The 16,218-nt window shown below is 59.9% G+C and overlaps 1 protein-coding gene across 1 annotated transcript in view; it reads right to left on the minus strand.

Moving 5' to 3' along the window:
- Positions 1–812: 812 nt before the first annotated feature.
- Positions 813–16,218, minus strand: part of KCNQ1 (potassium voltage-gated channel subfamily Q member 1) — a 297,380-nt gene continuing 281,974 nt past the window's right edge. Inside the window, exon 17 of the mRNA XM_007949332.1 lies at positions 813–1,136. Within this exon, the coding sequence (XP_007947523.1) occupies positions 813–1,136 (324 nt within the window). The remainder of the gene's footprint in view (positions 1,137–16,218) is intronic.

A 16,218-nucleotide genomic window follows, 5' to 3' on the forward strand; every position in this document is an offset into this window, starting at 1 on the left:
GTGATTCTCATTTATTAGGAATGGGCACCGTTCATCAGCACCCACTGCGTGGCCCCTTTACCCAGGTCCCAAATCACCGCAAGGTCACCCTGATTTCTGTGAGCCCGGCAGGCGCTGATGGGGGGTGGGGGGACAGTGGCAGGAGCTGGCGTCCGCATGTCTGTCCAGCTGCTCTGACTGGGAGGGGTGGGGGGAAGGCTGTGTGCAGGGTGGAGCCCGGAGGCCTTCCCTTCTCTGTGGAATGGGTGGGAGACACGGCCGCCCCTGCTCACCCTGTCCCATGGCGCCCAGCCCTGTGGTGGTGGGGCCTGACCCTCCCAGGAGACTGTGGCTCCGACAGCAGCCTCTCAGCCCCCAGGTCAGTATCTCTTGAGACGGGCCTGGGAGCTGTAGCTCAGGCAGGGGGCACTGAGCAGGTGGCCACCACCACTATGGCCTGACTTTGTTGGGCGTGGGCTGGTCTGCCTGCTCCTCCCTGGATGCCTGGACCATTCCTCTGCCTCCCCAGGAACTCCGGGGCCTCTGGGATGGCCTGCTCGTAGCCTGCACCGCTTCTTAGGCACACACGGCCAGCTAGGGAGCCCGGCCCCTGGGGAGACCAGCCTGGCCCCTACCACCATGTGCTATCAACTGTGTGAGTCCTAGGGACAGGGCTGGCGATGGGCTCAGACTCGCCAGTCTGCCCTCAGCCAAGGTCTAGGAACTCCTGGCTAGGAGAGGTGGCCTCGTGGGCCCTGGGCCTAGGCTCTGCTGGGCAGCAGGGCCCCTGAGTGTCTGGGGCCCTGGAGAGCGAGGCTGTCACCTTGGGCCTTCTAGGAAGGCGCTGTGGCCAGTGGTGCCCCTGCTGAGGGAGAAGTAGGGTGGTCGGGGGTCTCCTCCATGGTGTCCCTCTCAGGCCCACTGGCTGCCCTGAGCTCCCAGCAGGACCCCTCGTCGGCAGCCCTGCGGGGTACAGTCAGCTGTTCATAGGTGGGCAGGGTGTTGCTGGGCAGAAAGAGCTCGGGGTGGAGGGGGCCGCCGCCGCCAGGCTGGACCACTCGGCCGCCGCCGCCGCCGGGGGGCCCTCCGGAATGCAGGGCCAGCAGCTGCTGCAGCATGTCGGTGATGAGCCTCAGCCTCTGGTCCAGCTGTGTCACCTGCAGGCACAGAGCGGAGGGGAGTGGGGTGTCCAGGTGTGCCGGCGCCTCCGGGTTTCTCCAGGCCCCGAGGAGGTGTGTGCCCAGGCCTGCTCTCACATTTGCATATATGTGTCATGTGTGGGTGGTACATGTGTGCCTGCGTGCACAGACCCCTGCCATCTGTGCCTGGCTCGTGGTCACGCCTATGTGCGGACGTACCTCCACCATACGTGTGTGCATGTGAGGGTGTGCACGTGTGTGTGTGAATGGGGCATACACACATGTGGGTGCACTACCACCTTCCCGTGTGCTCTGTGTACATGAGTCCCTGTGTGGATGTGAGGGTACGCACATGGGTACATATGGGAGGTATGCATGCATGTGTGTGGGTATGTGTGCAGGCATGTGCATGGGTGCATCCTCCACCTCCTGCAGACATGAATCCATATGTGTGTGTGGAAATGTGCCTGTGTGTGCATGCATGTGCATCTGTGGGGATATGCACGTGTGTCTGTGTGTGTGGAGTGCAGGTAGATGCATGGGTGTACCCTCCCTCTCCCGCGTACTGTGTGTGCATGAATCCCCTTGCACATATGGCGTGCACATGTGGGGGTATACACGTGCATGCACGTGTGGAATGTGGAATGTGCACCTGTGTGTGAGCACACTCTACCTCCCATGTGCACATGAGTATCTGTGTGTGGGGGTGTATGCACGTGTGCGAGATGTGCATGCGTGTGTACCCCCCGTGTGCTGTGTGTGTGCGCCTGTGTACATTTGTGGTGGTTCCCCTTCCCTCTCCAACTCTGGGGCACTCGACCCACCCCTGGTTTAGGGCTGGGGTGGTTGGTGCCTGGAACCATGACTTATCTCTCAGCTCCCCCGCCCTGGAGCCCTCTGGGGGCCTGGGAGGGTGGGGCCTGCACCAGGGCCCGCCCCTGCAGCCCTTGGCTTTGCTGCCACCTTTCACTTCTGGGGGCCAGGCCCTGGAGGCCTCTGGGGGTCAAGGCAGGGTGGGCATCTGCATGGCCTGGAGGAGGAGCCAGGTGTTCTGGGGCTGGGGCGGCGGGAGTTGTGGGCAGGGAGTGGTAGGGGGCACAGAGAGAGATTCCCAGAGAGAGGGTCCAGGAGGCAAGGCCTGGCCCGTCTGTGGGGTGAGGGGTGCCAGCCACGTCCCTCCCAGGAAGGACACCAGGCAGACCTCTCCTCCACCTGGGGCCACGCACCTCCTGGGACACCTGGCCCTGCCCCGAGGTGCCATGTCTCCCGCTCTGTGTGGCACCCCCTCATCCCCGTGGCTGGAGCCAAGAAAGCAGGGTCCCATCTGCACTGACTCCACAGCCAGGTCAGGCCCCCAGGCATTGGGCACGTCTCCCCCACCCTGAAGCAGGAGGGGGTGGGGCAGGAGAGGGCCTGGGACTCACGTGGCAGCAGAGACCAGGAGTCCTGAGAACTCTGCAGAGGACATGTGTGGGGACCGGGGTGCACACGCTGGTGGGGAAGGTATGAGGGGAGCAGCCTGGCCAGGCCCGCGGGGGGCCCTGAGTGGTGGGCCCAGTGGGGATGACACGGGGAGGCCAGTGAGGGAGCCAGGTCTGCCCTGGGTATGGGCATGTTTGAGGGACCCCAGTCCTGGAGGGTGGGAGCGGGGGCTAGAGGAGGACAACAGCTGTGTGTCCGGTGGCCTGCCCCTCTGCCCTCTCCTTGTGCCCCCACGACCTACAGAGACTGGGGCTCGGGGATGGAGAGGAGGTGGCAGGTCCTCAGCTGAGGGTGGCTCACACAGCGACCTTCTGAGGGATGACGCAGTGAAGACCCACTGGCTGCCCCTGGCCGGCCCAGAAGGCCCTGGGGGTGCAGTGGTGGTCACCCAGGCCTGCCCCTTCAGGGCCCATGTGGGGAAACCAACCCCGGGACCTGCCCATTCGGAGCAGAGCCTGGCCAGCCCCAGCTGGTGCCCAGGGACAGAGGCCACCTTGGACGGGCTGAGGCTGGCCCAGCCGCTGTCCTGCTTGTGCGGTGGCTGGTGTAGGACGAATTGAAGCCCCAGACAGCAGAGAGGAAACCGGGCCGACTCTCATTCTGCGGCCCTTGCATGTGCATGGAGCCCCTTGTCTTCATGGGACGGACGCCTTTTGGGCTTTCCTGGGAAAAGTGGGGGGTGGGATGTGGCTGGCCAAGGGACTCATTTGTGGCCACCCTGGGGGTGACCGTTACCCACGGTGGGGGGACTGTGGGGAGCCATGTCCACTGCCCTGTTGGGAAGCAGGGGGCCGGGCGGCACAGAGCCACACCCTCTCTGCCGGGGCCCCTCCTGTGGGGGAGACGTGCTCAGTGCCCGGGGACCTGTGACTCTGGTTCTCAGCTCGCTGTGGCCCTTGGCTGCTGCCCGTGTCGACTGCAGCTTTGAGGGTCCACCAGGGGCCCAGGCGCAGGGAGGCCTCTTGTGGGGGCCGTGGGGGGGGTGGTGGGGCTTTTCAAGCCAGAACTTGTTCCAAGCTACAGACCTCACACCCCATCCTGTTCACTCACCCCCCACAGAGGGAGAATGGGGCCTGGGAGGGCAGGAGAGTCAATCCTGTCACCCCACTGGGTCCTCCTGCTGTCTGCAGGTCTGACCACAAGGGCCTCCCACCCACCTGTGGGGTCCTCCCAGCCTGCCTACGCGGGGTCTAACCACAGGGTCCTCCCACCTGCCCACAGGGCCTCCCACCCATGGGGTCCTCCTGCCGCCTGTGGGGACTAAGGGCAGGGTCCTCTCACCAGCCTGTGGAGACCTCCCACTGGACTGTGAGCACTTCCCAGCTTGCCTGTCCTCCCGCGTGCCTGTGGGGCCCTCCAAGACTATCCTGAAGGGGCCCCACCCCATCTTCCTCTCTCACAGCCCCCATCCCAGGGTACACCACCCTCCCTCGTTTATTGGGGTGCAGTGGTGGCCCTCACGTACAGTTGGCCCAGGGAACGCCTCAACCAGAACCCCACTTGGGTCCGGCCGGTGCCAGGCGGTGGGCCCCAGCGGCAGGTGCCGGGGGAGAGGCCGCCACCCCCAGGGCCCAGAGCGGCTTCTCTGTAGCTGCGGGGTCTGATCAGTTTTGGGGGTCCTGGGTCTAGTCATTATTTGCAATTTGATTAAAAGGGCGAGGAAGACAATCATCCCTTTGTGCCAGCCTCCACTCACCGCGAATTAATAACCGTAAGACGACGAACGTGGCTCTTGGCAGAAAACAGAGCCGTGAGAAGGACTGCTCGTTAGAGAGCCCCCACCGCCCCCGCAACTGGTGACCAAACCCAGGGCGACCGGAGCAGTTGGATGTGGTTATGAATTTGTTTTTTAAACATTCCGAGAAAGCATCTTGAAGGGGGAGTTTCACGGAGCCGGCCCGGCCCGGATCCCGCCGCGGGCCGGCAGCCCCTCCCTGGGCCACGGTGCCCAGCTCTCTGGGCCAGGTTACGTACAGCCGGCAGGGGAGGCCGGGGCTGGGGACCCTGGGGCTGGGGACTGTGGGGCTGGGGACTTCTAGGGCTGGACATCAAGGCTGGCGGCACTGGACCGAGACCCCGGGGTCAGACTTTGGGGCTGGGGACATTGGGGCCGGGGCTCCAAGGGGGCCGGTGGTGGCCTTGGCTGAAGTCTCTGGGGGACCGGTGGCTCCCCAGGGAGCCTTGTTGATGGGCACCTGGGGCACGGGCTCCTCCCCAGCCCGCTCAGGACCCGCTGTAGGCCCACAGGAAACGGAACGTGGCCTTCCTCCCACGGAAGCCTGCCTTCCTCAGGCTTACTCAAGGTACTCACTCCTGGTTGGTACTTGAGCACTCAGGCATCAGTCCTCGTGCAACGTGGACAGCCGGTGCTGGGGACGTGGGAGCCCCGTCTCCACATCGCACGCGGGTTAGGGCGCCCGTCTCTGTGTTCCTGCTGTCTCTGTGCTGGGACCATTAGCAGCTTCCTAACCACTTCGCCCCACTGCTTCTGCAGGAAGCTCCTTCCAGAACACAACCAGGTGCCATCACTGCCCTGGTTCCAACCCTCAGTTCCCACTTCCCTCCCAGGAAAGCCGGGGATCCTGTCAGGGGCCGTGCCCCCACGCCTTCCTCGTTCTCTCACTCCTCCAGGCCCCTCTGCCTCTGATGTCGGCCAGCACCTGCTCCGCTCACCCTCCCAGCCTCAGCCCTCCCGGCCTTTGTGGGGGTTCCCTGCCTACCCCTTCCATAGCTGTGTCTTCCTTGAACCAGCCCGGGCTCCATCTGGCCACTGTGTCCCAGGGTGGCACTGGGAGGGGGCCCGCCCACCCTGGCCGGATGCCCCGCGTCCCTCCGCTGGGGCCACACTGTCCTGCAGCACCTCCCCAGCCGCTGAGTGCCCTTCCCGGCGGCAGGCGGTGGGCAGAGGGTCGTGGGAGCTGGTGATGCCAGTGCTCAGAGGGCCCTGCTTTGCAGGGGGAGTTGGGGGAATGTTTGTGACCCTGTTCTATCCCCTCAGCTCTCTGAGCAAAAGCAATGGTGCTTCTGCCCACTGAGGTCTCAATGTGTCCCCAGGGTGGACGCTGCAGGGCCAGCATGGGAGGGAGCATGGGGTGTACAACGGGGTGTTCGAGGACCAGGGTGGGTCTGGAGACATGTCTGTGAGCAGAGCAGTGGCAGGTCTGGTGCCCTGCTTCTGCCTCAGCCTGGCTGGGATGATCTAAGGCGGGTCAATTCCCCTCTCTGGGCCTCAGTTTCCCATCTGGAAAATGGGGATAATGGAAGCATCTCCCTCAATGGGGATGTAGCAAGGATAGAGCAAATTAATTCATGCAAAACTCTGGACCAGGGACACACGGTGGGTATGATGGGTTAAATCGGTCCCCCGAAAAGATATGAGAGAAGAACTAGAAGGTTCTTCCACTACTGACTGTTCCGATCAGGGCCACCACAGATGGACTCTGATTGAATGGGATGAAAATGTGGAACAGACCACTGGGCTGCTTGGGGCTGGAGGACTCCCCGAGACAGTTGTCCTGAGATATGCTCCAACCCTGAGTTAGACCTCAGGTCAGCTTGCAGGTGAGTAACAAATGGCCCAACACGTCGACACATGTCACCTGTAAGTCCTGTGCTCCCTTCTGAACAAATCATCTCTATAATGCCAAATGGTCAGCACTGACTTTAAAACAAAGATGAGAAGGTCCGGAGGCAGGGGAGCTGGATCAATGGCAACGAAGCCGCCAGAGTGGGAAAGCTGAGAGGGCAGCCGGCATCGCAGAGCCCCCTGCACAAGCTGCTGCCTGGGAACCTGAACCGCCAGGGAAACCTTCACTGAAAACCCAACCACTCACTAAAAGCGTAATAACGAGAAGCAAACACGTATAAAGTCCCCACCCTGGCACTGAGACTGTGCCCTGGTTTGGAGAGAGGGGTCTCTGCAGTTAGCTCAGCCAGGTCACACAGGAATGGGTCAGCCCCAATTCCATCTGAGTTGCTTCCTTATGAAAGGGGGGAGGATGCAGAGATGGGGAACAGAGGAAGGATGCCAAGCGAACACGGCGGCAGAGGGAGCCCCAAGCCGAGGCACGCTGGCGTCCACCAGGAGCTGGGGGAGTGGCCGGGGTCAGCTCCTCCCATGGAACCTCCAGACAGAGCCGCCCTGCCACCAGGACCTGTGGGCCTCGGGGCTCTGAGATAGACACCCCTTCTCCAGGACCTGGAGCCACCGATTCACCTCTGACCCTCGTCTCCCAGGTCATGCGGGAGAAGGGCGAGCAACGTGGTGGCCACCTGGGGCCTGGCTTCCAGGGCAGTTGGTGAGTGGACACCTAGCCCGTGGGGGGTGCCCCGTCCCAGCCACTGACCCGTGTCTCTGCCACCCTAGACTACTGGGTGGCTGAACGGGGCCCCTCTGCAGGTGGTCAGCCACTCACACCACTGGCCACACCCTCAGGTGGGCCCTCAGTGCAGTTTGGCCAAGCAGCTGTGGGCCTGCTCAGTGCCACCCCTCACTGAGAGAGCACAGTGGCAGGAAAAGACCCTTCGACTATGCATCCCTGTCACACGTGTGGCCAGGGGGGCTCCATGCCCTCACCAGCCCGTCCCCTGATGCCTCGGCCAGCTGAAGTCCGGTCCTAGTGCCACGTTCCAGGCTGGCTGACGAGGCGGGATCACGTGTCGTAGCCACAGCATCTCCTGTGCTCACTGGAGCTGCACAACTGCCCGTCTCCACAGCCCATCACTGTGTGAATGGAGCCCTGACCCAACTCCACTCACAGGTCTAATGGGCATTTCACAGGCCCTGAGGAGCTCTGGTAGCATAGTGGATAAGGCACTTGACTGCTAACCAGAAGGCTGGCAGTTCAAACCCACCAGCCACTCCTCGGAAGGAAGGTTAAACAATCTACTTCCCTAGTGATACTGCCTCGGAAACCCAAGGAGGGGTCGCTATGAGTTGGGTCCGACTCGACGGCAAATAACAACAACAACAATAACGAAGAGAACTTGGGTCATCCAAGACCACCCCCTCTCCTTCCTCCTTCCGAACCCGGAGCCCACATCCACCCAGAGGTAAGGAAGGGGCCAGACTCACTGGCACTCACCATACTCCCACCATGGTGGGTCCTGGATGTAGAATCCTGAACCCCACCTCCTCCAACACCCCCAGGCCAACAGCACCCCTGGCCTAGTGTGCCCTCAGCCAGGCTAAGCTTTGGTTCTGCAACCCTTGCTGGTGCCTTGATGAATTCCCATCAAATAAAACCCAGCCTCCTTCCCCAGCCCCCAGGCGCCTCTGCTCGCCCTCAGCAGTCCTCCCTGACTCCCCTCCCACCATGAGCGCATCACTCTCGACGCTGCCCCAGGGCTTGCACCTGTTGTTCCCACCACATGTGTTCGTGTACCACACGTACCATACGTACCACGTGTACTCGGCTCAAATGCCGAAGAAGGTCTCCCCTGACCTGTCCAACTAAATGCCCCCTTTACTGCATCCCTCCAACTTCTCTCCATAGCTCTTAACACCCCCGAAATGTCCTGGTTTCCTGTTACTTCTTTGTTGTCCCCTCCACCACATGGAGGCTCCTGGGCCAGCTGTGGGCCATGCCGTCAGTGTGGCGGCCCTAGAGGGTCTCCCAGAGCCCAGCACATAGTTGGTACTCAATAAACGCACACACGATAAACAGAGTTGGGTCTTCACAAATTTTTGCTGAATGAGTAAAGGAAGCTCCACCATTCTCCCAGGGCCCCAGGGCTGGGAGCATTGGGGCCCCATAGTTCACTGCTCACCACCCGTTCACCCCTTCCCCAGGTGGATGCTGGGGGCAGAGAAGCTGGGGGCAGAGGCTGGGAAGCAGCTGGCCTGACCACCTCATTTTTCATTGATTTGCAAGTGCTCTTTATATATTAAGAAAGTTTGTCCTTTGGCATCACAAGTACTTTTCCTAGCATGCTATTTGTCTTGTGAATTGGTTTATGGAAATTATCACTACTTTTTTTTTTTTTTGTTACACAGATGTGTGGTAGTTAAGGTTGTTGTCAACTCGACTGGGCCTGGTTGAGTGGCTGGGCAGCTGCATGGTGAGACTGGTCATCAACTCCGTGGTGGGACCTACTGGAGCAGCTGAGTAGCTGCCTTAGGGGTGTGGGCTGCTCCCAGCAAGAAGCAACTTTGAGCAAGGTCTCCAGCTTTTGGCACGCTTGAACCCTGCATGTAGCCAAGTCGCTATTCAGCAGCCTGCCATGCCCTGCCCATCTTGAGACTTCTGGACTTGAGTTAGTGGCCTGCCGTGTGGTTTGGTAACATTGGGACTGTGCATTTGTACTTGTCGACCTTGGGCTTGTCAGCCTCAGCAGCCAGCAGCTGCCTGAGTGAAGAGACACCTCCAGCTCCAGTGGCCGGGAGCAGGAGGCAGAGCTGAAGCCCAAGGCTGAGGGGCTTTCACCCAGCCCCTAGAGCCTGGCCCTTTGAATTCGGACATAAAGTCTCCAAACTGTAAGGGAATAAACTCCTGTTTGTTAAAGCCATTCCACTGGTGGTATATTCCTGGCAGAGAGAAACAAGAGAACCAAAACAAGATGTTTGGTCTGTGCTTTTTTTAGCCTTTCAATGCTCTCAAAGTCATTCAGCTGCCCGGCCGCACCAGTGCCAGCTCCCCACACGTGCCGCACCCCACTGCTGTGGAACCTCTGCACGGCGGCCCCTCGTTCCGGACTCTGCACCCTCCCTCACCCCTCTGGCCACTCGTCAGACAGCTGCGGCCCGGAGTGCCTGCCTCGCCCTCCCCTGCTCCCCACCCCATGGGGTTCTCATCTTCCCAGACCTTTCTGGGTTCTACCGACATTCACCCTAAAATTCTCCCGTGTACAAGGCCTTGCATGATATAAGTCATCCATGAAAACTTCTCCCCAGAAGACAAACATTTCAAGCAACCACCCCGCACCTGCGGCCCCCTGTGCACCCCGCCCTTCTAGAAAGGCCTTGGAGAAGGCCACATCCAGCCTCCCAGGCTCAGAACTGTGTCTGCGGACACTGTACCCGCCGGGAGGGTTTGAGAAAGTGGCGCCACGAGTCCCTCTCGGCCGCTCAGCTGTCTGCACCGAGCTCGGCTCCGAGGTGGGCCCATGGCTACACGCAGACTCAGTTTGCTCCCGGACAGTCCCACTGCCGGCCGTCCCTGGGGATCTAGAAACTCTCCAGGGCCAGGCTCCTTGGGTGGGTGTGAGGATGGTGCCTGCGTAGGGCGGGGTCCTTGGGGTCAGCGGATGAGGCCTCACTTCCTGCTCCTCTCACCCCCTGGGGGCACGGGCAGCCTTCACAGGGACCCGTCCTCCGCCCCTCCGCTGAGGGTCCCCTGGCTTCACTGACTGAAACACGACTGTCCCCACCCCTTGCAGCTTCCCTGTCGCTGGCCCTGGCCACGTCCACAGGTGGACACAGCCCTGCTGGTTCCTCATGGCTGCTTCCAGAAAGCTCTCAACACCTCCTTCCCTGAGGCGCCGAGGCCAGGTGGTGGGACCGCGCCCCTCACGTCCGCTGCTGTTTCCCTCTGTGCCCTTGGGCCCTTTGCGATGCCCGTGGCTTTCAGGTCTGCACATGCTCACTCTGCTCCTCTGACTGCAGCCTCCTGACCCCACTCCCTGGTCACTCTCGGTCACTCTGTCCTTGCATTCCCCGGGGGCTCTGTCGGCTGCCTCCACTGCCTGCCTCTGCAAGCCTAGTTTACATCTCAGAGGACCCCCGAGACCACGACCCCACCCCCCGACAAAGCATCACCCGCAGGCTCCCCCTGCTCTAGTGTCCACCATCCCTAACTCCCACCACAAAGTTCATTTCCTGCTCTGGACACCCTCACCCTCAGGCCCGGCCTAGACCACGCTCCCGGATGTCAGTTCCCGCTGCCCATCCCTGTGCCTCAGGGCCGAGCTAAGCTGGAGCAAAGCCACAGTGGGGCCACAGGCCCCCTACTCTCTGGCCACAGCCTCAGACCCCCGTGTGCTGCCAGCCCCAGCTCCCACCATCACATCTCTCCATCCCCATATTCCAGAGCTGCTGTCTGCCGCAAGGACACCCCTCCAGTGCCTGGACCAATCTGTTCCACAGTTCAATCCCCATCCACTGCCTCACCATCAACTCCGACTCACAGCGCCCCAGAGGACAGAGTGGAACTGCCCCCATAGGGTTTGCAAGGCTGTCAGTCTTCACAGAAGCAAAGCCCAACCACACCCACTGCCATGGAGTTGATTCTGACTCACAGCGCCCCTAGAGGACAGAGTGGAACTGCCCCACAGGGTCTCTAAGGCAGTCATCTTTATGGGAACAGACTGCCTCACCTTTCTCCCATGGATCGGCTGGTGAGTTCAAACTGCTAATTTTTTGGTTAGCACCCGGATGGCTTAACCACTGTGCCACCAAGGCTCCTTTGACGGGCAGCCCACTCTCTCCAAATTACTGCCACCCCCTCCCCGCTGGGCCTTCCCGTCAGCAGACTGGCACACTGTAAATCTCTGCCCACAGTACCCAGGATGACAATAACCAACCCGCCCCCTGCCGTCACCACCTCTGCCAGCTGTCACCCTGTTTCTGTCCTTGGGAGGGGTGTCTTCTGCCCCCTGAGCCAGGCAGGCGGCATCTGTGCGGACCACTCTGCTCAGGCTACAGTGTGCTTGCTGATGAGCTCTGGGCTGTGACCAGAGGCACCCGCCGCAGACGGCTCACTCTGCTGGTGCCTGCGCGTCTCGTCTCCTTGTGGTTCCTCCTTTCTCTGCACGGCTGGGGAGCTTGGTTCTCGGCCCTTTCTTGCCTACGTTCCCCTTGACACTCTTGTCCCCACGCAGGTATTGCTGCAGGTCCATCTGCATCCTGGACCAGGGCCCTGATCCCAGACTCTGTCCCTGTGGGGTGGGCCATCACCCTGGGTGCCTCGGGCATCTGGGCAGGTCCCACCCGGCCCCTGGGTGTCTCCTGGCTACTTTTCTCCCATCCCCTTCTCAGAGAAGAGCAACTCCATCTTCAAGCAAGACACCCGGGGCCACCTGGACTCCCTGCCTCTGATTCAGCTGAGGAAGTTCCGATACTGCCAAGGTCAGAGATGCAACACTTCCGGGCCACTACCCAGGGCTGGCCACCAGCACCTCCTGGGTGCTCATCAGCCCCCCCTGCTCTCCTGGCCCCCTCGTGCCTCAGGACAGGGTCACGGCAGCACCATGAGGGATCTGACGACCAGTCCACTGCCACCTGCTGCCCTAGTCACTCCGCTCCAGGCACACAGCCCGTGGCGTCTGGGTGCTCCGGCTCAGCCAGCATGGCCTTTTCACCCCTCCCTCCAACTTTGCTGCACTGAAGTCTTGCCCCACCCCTCCCACACCTCAGTGGGGGGCACTGCGCAGGTAGTGCCCTCTGCTCTCCTGTCCCCTGGGCACCCACCTTGTGCTGCTGAAGTACCCCACTTTCTGTGCCTGCAGAGCCGGGGGCTCATGTCCAGCTGTGTGGCAGCCACTAGCACCAAGGCAGGCATTCGACAAAGGCTTGTGGAACGAGTGACCAGGCACCAGAGGCCAGATCAGCCCCTGGCAGGGTGGGCCACAGTGCCGTGTGTGTGCTTGCACACACATGCACACGTGTGCAGGTATATGCACACATCCATGTAGGTGTGTGTGTGTACACGTGTGCACATGCCTCTCTGCATGTGTCTGTGCAGGTGTACAAAGGTACACGTGTATGGATGTGTGTGGATACATACATGGTGCCCAGGCATGTGCAGTGTGTATACATGTGTTCATTGCATGTGTGTGCATGTGCAGGCATGCACGGCTGGGCTGGGGGCAGGGTGTGTGCAGGCTCCTCTGGGGCCGTGCAGGTCCATCTGCTGGAGTGAGAAGGGTGGGGCTGGGCCACCCTTGGTGGGGCTGGGGCGGGAGCACGACTTTTCAGGCTGGGTTTCTGTTGTTTCCTGTAGCACCGAGCATGTGCCGTCTGCCCTGCCCGCAGGTGTGGCCGGTGCTCAGGGATGGCTGCGGCCTGAGGGGGCTGCTTGGTCCCTGAGCCAGGCCCAGCTGTGTGTAGTCCCCCCCCCCCCCCCAGACTGCTTCAGCCTCCACAGAGCAGGGATGGCAAGGGGACACTAATGCCTGACACAGCAGTGGTGGGATGTGGCCTGGCCTGGGCACAGGGAGGGGGAGTGTAGGTGAGCCCTGGCTCCAGACAGCTCAGGTGGTACCGCTGACACCAGGTGCAGTAGGCTGTCTATGTCTCCAGCCCCTGAGCCAAGTAGTGGCTGTTCCCAGCCCTGTGCCACGGGACATGGGGCTCTCCTGACCCTGCCCAGGATGCCAGGGTGGGCGGGGTACGTGTCTCATCACCCCCATGTTAGAGCTGGGAAGGTCAAAGCGTGGAGGTGAGGGGGACGTGGGAAAGGGGACCAGCAGGCCCTCTGGACTCAGGGTCTGTCTTGATTCCCTACGACGCTGTGAGGCCAGAGTGCTGGTGGCCGCTTTCCCGGGTGGCCTCACTCCCAGCTGAAGACATGGTTCTTGTCTCAGGGCTCTCCAGAGGTCAGTCTGGGCCCTGCCCTGCTCTAGCCCTCTTTGGGCCAACCGGGTCTCACTCTCCCCCCTCCACCCCCGCCCTGTGCCAGGTCCAAGACATCGCCACACGCCACCTGTCTCCAAGATGCCTGGCAGCCCCGGCCACATCCAGTGTGGACCAGGCCTTCCCTCGGGTGCTGGAGGGTAAGGTCACTGGGTCATGCCTGCCCTTCCCAGATGCTGAAGCTGCCTGTCACCAGTGCTCACTGAGGGCTTGTCACTGAGCATGGCCCAGGTGTCCTTTGTCTTCTCCACAGCACGTGTGATCCCTGGTGGCGGCGGCTGAGGCTGTGAGTGGCCCAACGGTCTGCCCGATGTGGCCACCCCACACACGGTGGGACCAAGCGACACCTGCTCATGTGCCAGCCCCGAGATCGGCTGCAGGTCACACCACTGTGACCCACGGGGCTCTCACTGGCTCATCTGTGAAAGTGTGTCACCGTTCCTAGTCTGTCTTAATATGGAAACTCCACAGAAACCTGCTTAACATCACAGCAACAGGCAAGCCTGCACTGAAGACAGGTGGTGGCTACATGTGAACCTGCTCCCTGCATGGAATCACTGGGCTGTCTCACCTCCATGAAACCTGCACAGGCCTCCCTCAGCCCATCCACGCAGCCCCTAAAGATGCCTTTGGTCTGCTCCTAACCCCTGTTTTTCAGATAGGGACTCTGAGGCCTTGAGGGCACTGGGCCACCAGGGCTGTGCCACCAGGTTGCCTGCTGCAAGAGGGACAGGAGGGGAGGCCCAGGTGTGGGTCACGTGGCAGGGTGCTGGAGTTTTGGGACTCAGAGTTGCCTGAGGGGCTGCTGGGAAGGTTCACAATGCTCGGAAGGTGAGCGGAAGGGCGGGAGGCCTCCACCCAGGAAGGAGTCCTGGGCTGGCCTGCAGCCCGCGTGGCCTGGGCTGACCCTGGGAGCTGATGAGAGACTCAGGCCTGTCTGTTCTGTGGCTCCCAGCCCGCCCTTCCTGTGCTGCAGTTGGGAGGAAGAGGTCCTCAGAACACTAGGCTGGGGACCCACAGTGACCACACGGGGAGGACCCTGGTCTCCATCGGTCACCCTGCAGACTTACCACCAGTGCTTGCACCCCCAGGTCTGGGCCACAGCTCTGAGGACGGGCCTGGGTTTCTCTACCAACCTAGTTAAAAATGGACAGGAGGTGACCACCCTTGTGCCCTCTGCTCCCATTGCTGCCCAGTCCTGCCCAGCCGCAGCCCCTCGCAGGCTCCTGCCCCAGGGCCTGGCCAGCTCCAGTCTGTCCCTGCAGCACCGGGGCCTGCTTGTCTCTCTTCCTGTCCGCAATCCGGCTGCTTCCAAAGTCGGTCACATGCCGTCACCTCCCTGCAGAGTCCTTGGCTCCTGCACAGACCTCCTCTCAATCCCCCTTCTCACCTGCTCATCACCTGCACCATCACTTTCTCCCTTCATTCTAGAACCTTCTCACCATCAGCAAGAATCTCCCATCTTTAAACAACCCCCCCATGCTAGATCCCTCATTCTCAAATCTTATACCCTGAGGCAAAATTTCAACATTCTCAGCTGACTCTTGACTTTATCTCCATATTTCTAAACCACGTTTAGAAATGTACACGGTTGTTCCTTGCTTTCGCAATTTCAGACATTATCCAGTGACTGCCTAACAGGGTAGATGAGAGATGACTTAGTGCTCACAACCTGCCCCCTCCCCACTCTTCTAGGCTCCTGGTATAGTTATATCACAATTCTCGGTCAAAATGGCTGTTCACATTTTATATAAGCATAATACAGCTATTTGCAGAGTCATGTGGTTTTCTAGGATTACAACCTTTTGTTTTCCCTGGGATTAAGAACCGCCTTTGTGTTTTGCTTAGTTTTTTTTTTTTTTTTTTTAATTTTTCTGTCACTAATTCATTCCTAAACTTTCTGCCAGAATTGTAACACTTCTACTCATCTGGTTGAGCACACCAGGCAAATCATCAGCTTTGTAGTTTTCTCTCCTGGGTCCCAAGCAGGACAAGGTGCCCTCCAGGCCTGTGTACAATGTAACATCAGGATGTCTTTCCCCATCATGTTGGGAATTTTCTTGACCTCTTTTTTTCACGTTGGGTTCCACTGGTTGGATTCTGTATTTCTTTCTTCTTGGTTCTCTCCTCATCTTGCTGGAGTACATCCTCAAGTAACTTTCTGAGAAAAGGTACGTGGAAGAGTTTTTTGATTGGGTGTGTCTCAAAACGTCTTTGCTCTATTCTCATGCCTGACTATTTGAGTGGTTACAGAATATTCTAGATTGGAAATAATTTCTCCCTTCAGAAGTTTGAAGGCAATTCTCCATTATGCGCTAGCTTCCTGAATGACTGTTGACAAGTCTGATGCCATGGTCACTCCCTATCCTGTGTGTGGCTTATTTATTTCTCTGGTAAGGTAGCATGTCCACTTTATCACTGGTGTTCTGAGATTACGACAATGTGCCTGGACAGAGACATTCTGGGAGTAGAGGGAGAAGAGGATGGGGTCTTACGTTTCAGCACAAAAATGTTCACTGAAAACCCCACTGTTGCCATCACAATAGCTCACTTCCCACCCTCAGCTGGTCCTGGTATCTTCACGTTTGGAGCCACTCAGGTTCACCTTTGCCAGAGACTAAACCTGTTTTCATTGGGCTGGGGGATGGGGACAGAGACCTGAGGGCCATCTGCTCATCAGACTGATTTTCAGTTAAAAATCCTCAGTGTGCAGCTCCTGCTCCGTCCCCCAAGGCCCACCTTTGAAGATGCCCGGGGTCTGCCTGGGCTCTGGGCTGGTGACTGTCCCGGTCTCAGGGCTCTTTGCCCTGCAGGGTGCGCCCCAGCCAGTCCCGCTGCTCCTTCTCTTTCCAGCCTCCAAACAGCTGTCAACGTTTCTTTGCTTGTTTCGTCTGCTCTCTTCCCTGAACTCTCTCCTTTTGACTTTAACCTGCAACTTTTTACAAGGTCTTTCCTGCCATTTTAGTGGGTTTAGAGAGAGCAGAAATGAACGCCCATGCTAATCGTCCATGTCTTCCCAGAGGCCCTATGCTTGCTCTTCAGCTCCCT

This window comes from Orycteropus afer, unplaced genomic scaffold (genome assembly GCF_000298275.1).
Source record: "Orycteropus afer afer isolate SDZICR_OR568_19922 unplaced genomic scaffold, OryAfe1.0 scaffold00244, whole genome shotgun sequence".
NCBI lineage: Eukaryota > Metazoa > Chordata > Mammalia > Tubulidentata > Orycteropodidae > Orycteropus > Orycteropus afer.